Here is a 7,037-nt window from a genome sequence, read left to right as displayed (position 1 = left end):
TCAAAAGAGAAGAAATATTTCTATTTTTAAAGTAACATACTACATTCCTAAACCACCATAAAAAAAGTGTCTAGTTATCATCTCCCTCCTCAACAAGAAATAAAACGGTAGGAGTGATAAGTTCTAGAACTATTATTGTCACATCCTGGCCTAGGCCCTTACTTCATCACGAGCTCGACTCCACCGCCGTAGCACGATATTGTCCGCTTTGGACCCTAACTACGTCCTCACGGTTTTATTTCTGGGCTTCGAAGTTAAGCGAGTAGCGCGGTTTTATTTCTGAGGTTCGAAGTTAAGCGAGTAGCACGAGCTGGGATGTGACAATTATGAACAAAACAAAAAGAGCTTGGAAAACCATAAAATCCATGTATCTAGAGGAAGAAATTTAACAACTCCAGCCAAGTTTTAATTCCAGTAAAAGAAGTTATCAAATTATCTTCTGTTTATTTCCCCAAAAACTTATCGTTCAAACACGTGAAAGTTATTCCACTACCATTTCCAAAACCATAATGCCAACTACGAGCACCATTTGGAAATAATTGAACTCAACACTTTCGAAAGGTTAGTGCTATGACACTGAACAATTCAACCGAAAACAATTATAAATACAAGCAACAATCATGCAAGTCCATAATCAACCTACACCAATTCATGTACTAACCTAACACAACAATCCCTTCGCCAAGTACTGATAATGGTATGTACTCATCTGTTAGTCCAACTTTTGCAAAGCAATTAAAATTTTTGAAACAGAAAAACTTACAGAAACCAAGCCAAACATGCATGAATTCAGAGGCATCAAGCACTCTCAATCTTACCCTATCATTACTTAGTATGGAGAGCTAGAAATAAAATGTTAAACTAGTAACAAAAAAAGGGACTCAAAAAAACTAATATTGGAATATAATATTGGAGAAGGTCTGCAATCAGGGAGTTTTATGTTTTCTGGGTCGGCTTGCCGTGCAGTCAATCCCATCATGGATTTAAGCTTAAACCCACTGCAGATTTTTTTTTTTTCTTGGTGTGTTTTCTAGGTTTCTGGGTTCGATTTTGCAGGTTGGATCTGGATTTGAAAAATGGAACGACTGCATTTTTTTTTTCTTTTGAATTTTGCAGGATATGGATTTGAAAATGGTTGTGGAAGCAAGTAAGAAGCAGATGGGAGGGGCGAAGTGAGGAGAGGTGAAGCGGATAGAGGTGGTCTTAGCAGTCCACCCGATTTCGGGGGGCCTCCCTAAGGTCCTTTAGCGAATCGTTCAGTCGGGGTTGGTGTAGGTGAGAATCATTAACGCTAGTCCGTGCGTGCAACAAACATGGGATTACATTGACATTTGGTCCAGTCCAAGCCAGCGAAAGCTAGCGAGCTCAAACAAACACACCGTTACCATAAGAGAACTAACAGAACAGGCTAAAATTAAAATACCCAATTTCACAGCAATAGGTCATCAAAAACAATAACATCCATGTTCGCTTTTCGAGAAACGGTAAGAAAATTCGGCCAAGAGCTCGCCTTCCAGTTCGTCAGAAAATCATCATGGAACGTATTCTCCGATTTACAAAATCTTTCACAGCTTAATGAGTCTTGCAATAAAAACCCTAAAAGCGAGAAAATTTGCAAAATTGGCTAACATATATATGAGATTCAATTCAGTTCGTGACGAAACTCGAAAAAAAACGAACCGAAACATATGCATATGACGAGAGAGAGAGAGAGAGAGAGAGAGAGAGAGAGAGAGAGAGAGAAAGAGAGATAAGGACTTACAGTGGATGAACAAAACTTTGCTGAAGATTTGGGGAAAGAGCTTCAATGGCAGATAAGGTGAGGGGAAATCTCAGAGTAGTCCGGTTGCGGCTTGAAAGAGAGTTTTAACTCTTGCACTGTTGGGGAGTCAATATTAGGGCTGACTCATTCACAATCGTACGTTCTTTTTTTTTTTTTTGGGCTGGGCCCAAGTTATGTATTGATGGAATTTTTCAGTTCTCCAAAGTCCAGACCCAACAATTTTTTTGCATATTTTAAATTCCAATTTTACCATTGTGACAAATCTTTTTTTTTTTTTTTTTTTTTTTTTTGTTCTTTTGAGAAATAAAAAATAAAAATGTGTTGAAGGTTAGGAGAGGGATGACAGAGAGAGAGAAAGGCAAGAATCATATGAGGACGTAGGGCTTCTCATTCTGCTCATACAATGCAACCAGGACTTCCCCACATAAAAAATCACAAAAATATATGAAAAATACAACAGAAAAAGAAAATGTGCATCAAATTAGTCAATAAAAAGAACACAACCCACAAAATAAACGAGGAAAAGTCTCAAACATTAACAAACCTTTGGTGAGGACATCAAGAACTCCACTGGATTCTAACTACTTCCTGAATGCTGAGGTGCGTTGGGGGATATTTTTCCGGGATTGTTTCTTTCGATTTGGTCTAGCTGTGGGTGGAAGCTCTAATGGTTTGAATTTCTTCTTATTTTCGGGAAGTGTTTTTCGTACTTTATTTTCCGTAGTACATTTTTTGGTTTTTATTTTTTTTTTTATCAAACGATAAATTTTATTAGATTAGATTTTAGATTAGTCACCGATAGGGTTTGAACTCACGTTGTCATGCAATGACTCAACTCATTTCCACTACTATGATAAATGGCCATTTACACATTTTTTGGTATTTAGTTGTGTACAAATGTTATACTTTGAAATATTGATTCTCTTTATCATAATAATTTGCCTTTTTATTTTTCCTACCTTCCCGCTTATCTCATCACAAGTGGATTCCATTTACCCATCTAACTTCAAATTTTTGGAGCTCTCTTATTATATCTTTCCAGAGTAATGAGCTTAAGAATTCTAAAAAGAAAAGAAAACACCTAGCGATTGAACGTTATGAGTCGCATGGAGGAAAACTCAAACGATTTAAAAAGGTAAAAAAAACCTGCAAATGCATTTGTGTATTGTGTTTCATTTATTATTAAAACCCATTACTAAAAGACACGTCTTGACACACTTCATCTTAATGGTTCAATATATTTTCTTCAGCAGCTTCGGCTTAGAGGATGAGATGAATAGAGGTTTATATGGTTTGTCCTTGGACGTTCCGGGCACTTTTCCGACCAGTGGAGCCCTTTATCCCTACAGTAGTTGCAATATGCGACAATAAGACGTCCTTTGGAGGAACCACCAGGATGGGCACAACGGTTGGGGTTTTTGTAGAGTCGACGATCCAAAAGACCACAAACTACACCATAACCATCGCCAACAAAAGCGCCGGTGGGACACCATTCCAGTATGGGCAGGAGGAACTGAAGTGCTCATTTTCCTTACGGCAAACTCTACATTGCCCGAAATTATGCTTTTCTTGTTCTGTTCCTTCGAGTCTCCAACGTCCTTTAGTAAACATTTTTTGTTTTCTGTTTGTTAGCAGTTCCATTGTTAAATACACGAAGAAGAAGAAGAAAACTTCCAAATCACACGTATAGAGTAAAAACCATAACCTATTTTTTCTTGCAACACAACACGTATACTATAGAGTTACAAACAACATGTATTGAGCCAATTACACAATTATTAAGTAGCAACTGTGAATATATATATATTCAGAGTAGCAACCCTAAATATAGTATACATATTGTGTAACAACTCTGAATATATATATATATATATATATATATATATGCGCAACAGTTTATTGAAAATGTCTTAGTGATTGTGCAGACCTATTCCCGACCATCTCCATACTAGGCATGTTACATTCGTACCAGAGACCGACGACGCGAGAGAGAAAGTAGAGAGAGAGAGAGAGAGAGATGGAGATGGCGAGGAAGAATTGTGGGGTTTTGATACGAGAGACGATGATCGGGATTGGGATTGGCAATCGCTATAACCCCCGAATCCCCATCCCAATCCCAATCCCAGGTCGTCTTCTTCATCATCACCGTACGGTCCAAACCCTAGCCCCCCCAAATTCAATGCCAACAACCACCGCAGCAGCAGCATCTGCCATTCCTTCCTCCAAGGCATCCGCCTCCTCCTTGGCCTCACTCCCAGCCAGGGTCTCCGCCTCCGGTGCACTCTCGGCCTCGGCCTTAGGCCCAGGCTCAAGTAAGTACCCCCTCCCGCTCGCTCTTTCTCTCTCTCTCTTTCTGTTTTTTATCATCTATCTGCCACTGACTTCGCTGCCGGCTGTTTCTACAGAACTTCTGTTTCCGAGTCCCCAAGACATGATCATGTTGACGGAAAAGAAGGAATATAAGAGAGCAATTAAACAAGTTAAAGGTAAACAACTGCAGATTACTACCTAGTATTGCATTGGATTGAACACAACATGTATGATTTGGACTAGTTAGTTAATTACATTATAATGAGAAAAAACAATCATGAAAAAAGGATCCATAATCTGATCAGAATTGCTTCCCAATTCCCACCCACAAGTGCATATTCAATTCAGTTGGAACTTGGATATTCCTCCCTTGCTGGCTGGCTTTCCAAAAGGACCGCCTTTGCATTTAACATGGACAAAAAACTTTCAAAACCTTGCTTGTTATTCTACGCAGCTTCTTATTTATTTTGTAGGTGGACGTTTGCCAGCAGTTTTCTACTTTACTGAAGCCGCTTGCCCAAATAGTAAGTTGTGATGCAAAACAATTTTATCAGTCAAGTTATTTCTTGTAAACTGCTCCTCTGCAACTTGTATTTGGGTGTACTATTCTTTTGCAGCCGTCACGTACTCAATTCCAATCGTTCGAAAGATCAGGGAGCATTTCCCACATGTAAAACTATATAAGGTTCTGATTACAGTTGAGGTATGGTATCCTAATCTGCTAACTTGATTGGATCATTTGGGAACTATATTTTCATATTGTAAACTGTTTGTATCCCATCTTAAGATTAAGGTGAAAACAACATGTGGGTTCTAGTTTTTTTAATCTTAATAAATTACTAGACAAGTATTTAACTTTTGTTTTTCACTACTGGCCATCTGGCAGTTGCTATACTGTTTGAAATTAAAGTTTTTTACTTTTGTTTTTTTATAATGATTTCTTTATGAAAGCAACATTTTTTTTTTCCCAACAGGATCGTATTATAATGTGAAGCTAGGAAGTAGAAACAATGTTAAGAATATTTAAATTCATTTCACAAATTCTATGTAAAATGCTCTTCTGTACCAAAACAAAATTCAAATTTCTTTTGGTTTCATGGATAACTTGGCGAGCAAAGGGAACTTCATTTTGGATTACATGATAACATCAGTAGTGCATAAGTTCAAAAACAAATTAATGAATAACAAATGAAAATCATTGATTTAATATGACATGGAGGTATACAGTTCACCCACTAGAGTTCATATAAATATTAGACCAAAGATTGTAAAATTCTATGATTTTACCTTTTACTTTCCAAATATATATAAGAACTGTTGTAAATAGAATTTAGCAGTCCATGATACTAAGAAGAAATAAGTTTTCTATCATAAATCATGTTTCTTCTGAGAGTTTTTCTGGGCAGTTTGTGATCGCATCACAAATCACAATGCTTAGTGCAACTAGGTGCATCTTTATCTCTTTTGCTTACCCTGTTCTATACATTGCCTTGGTAAAACATACATAAATATTGTCACACCTGATAAAGCAAATTTGCTGGAGTATCAATCTTTTATTTCGATACTCTAATTATCATTTGTCTTGCAGTATGGTATATAGAAGGCTTATGGTATTATATCTTGTTATGCCCTTTAAATTATTGTCCTAACATTGTTTATTCTATTTATAGAGCGACTTGCGCCCAATAGCATATGATTTGGCTGTTTGCATTTTTGTAAGTGATTCTGTCCCTTTTGTTATCATTGCATGTTCGTAACATAATTAGTTCATTGATTGCTCATGTATGTAACCTTTGTGTTTTTATTATGATTAAAAAACTTGTGGTGTTTTCTTACCATCTGCTAATTGAAAGTTTAGAATAGCTATACTTGCTATACATATATATTTGTATTGGCTAATTAGGCCGTTAGATTAAGCTGAGTAAATAATTCAGCCTTGCTTTCATCTAAAAATTGCAAATTAATTTGATGACCTGTGCATTTTGCTGCAGCCAACATTCCTTTTCTATCAAAACGGGGTTAAGGTTGATGAGATTGTTGGTGGTCATGCTGATCCCGTGATGGATATGTGTGAAAAACTTTACAGGTAATTCTTTTCTTCATTTTTTTACATTTGTTTGTTTTTGCATATTTGTGAATGCAGTCGTATATATTGGTGCCTTTGGGGTTTTTGATGGTTCAATTTAAGTTTACATCTATGTGATCACGCGCAGTATCTCACTTGTTTTGGATTTATATCTGTCTCTCTTATATATATATAGTTAGTTAGTTAGTTAGTTAGTTACTAAACCCTATTATTGACCTTCCTCATATGTGTACTTTCCAATAAAGATACGTCAGGCCAGTTGAAACCCCTCAGCGGACGAGGTCATCCTGGAAGGGGAAAACGGATACTCAACAACTTGTCCTACAAGCTAAGAAAGATGAGAATGACGTAGTAGTTGCAGGAGGGTGGAAAGTGGGAGATGGTTCGATGTTCTTCCAATGGAAAGGTGGTGCGGTAGCTGTTGATAGTAGTGACGTACCTTCAGTTAGTGAAGTGATGAAGGATGTTGAATCTTTATGTACAGCACCAAGGGGTTTCAGTATGTGGTGTTTTGCGAAAGGACTATTTATAGCTAAGCCTGAGAAGAGAGTGGTATTTTCAAACATTAAAGATCCTGGGCTCAAGATTGGTTGGTTTCGTGAAGAAATGGAGGTGGAATAAGTTGGATGCACTTAAATTTATGAATTGTATTATATGCTGTTGACATCATATATATGGTTCGGATGGGTGGGTTTATTTAAATTTGGACAAGTAAGTTGTACTAGTAGATGTTTGTGCTACGTTGACTCTTATTTGATTATATAATATTGAGCCTATCTTTGGTTTCCTTCTGGTACTAGCATTGTTATTATCTGCCAGTGCAACAATTTTTTGCCCATTTTATCATATGTTTACCAG

At 37.0% G+C, this 7,037-nt stretch overlaps 1 protein-coding gene and 1 long non-coding RNA gene across 2 annotated transcripts; one reads left to right on the top strand and one right to left on the bottom strand.

Annotated features, from left to right (window-relative positions):
- Positions 1 to 1,302: 1,302 nt before the first annotated feature.
- Positions 1,303 to 1,907, bottom strand: LOC125472107. The gene is made up of 2 exons (XR_007254051.1): positions 1,763 to 1,907; positions 1,303 to 1,596 (listed from the first exon to the last, which is right to left on the bottom strand). It is a non-coding gene; the product is annotated as an uncharacterized LOC125472107 (long non-coding RNA).
- Positions 1,908 to 3,806: 1,899 nt separating this feature from the next.
- On the top strand, positions 3,807 to 6,800 carry LOC103961329. Its single transcript, XM_009373872.3, has 7 exons — positions 3,807 to 4,095; positions 4,189 to 4,269; positions 4,567 to 4,617; positions 4,711 to 4,796; positions 5,764 to 5,808; positions 6,085 to 6,179; positions 6,425 to 6,800. Exons 1-7 carry the CDS (start codon positions 3,807 to 3,809, stop codon positions 6,798 to 6,800), a joined length of 1,023 nt encoding a protein of 340 aa, XP_009372147.2.
- The last annotated feature ends 237 nt before the right edge of the window (positions 6,801 to 7,037 follow it).

The sequence above is a fragment of a genome, unplaced genomic scaffold (genome assembly GCF_019419815.1).
Source record: "Pyrus x bretschneideri cultivar Hongxiangsu unplaced genomic scaffold, Pyrus_bretschneideri_v1 Contig11, whole genome shotgun sequence".
NCBI lineage: Eukaryota > Viridiplantae > Streptophyta > Magnoliopsida > Rosales > Rosaceae > Pyrus > Pyrus x bretschneideri.
The sequence above is the reverse complement of the archived record's forward strand: the minus strand, read 5'-3'. Positions and strand labels throughout refer to the sequence as shown.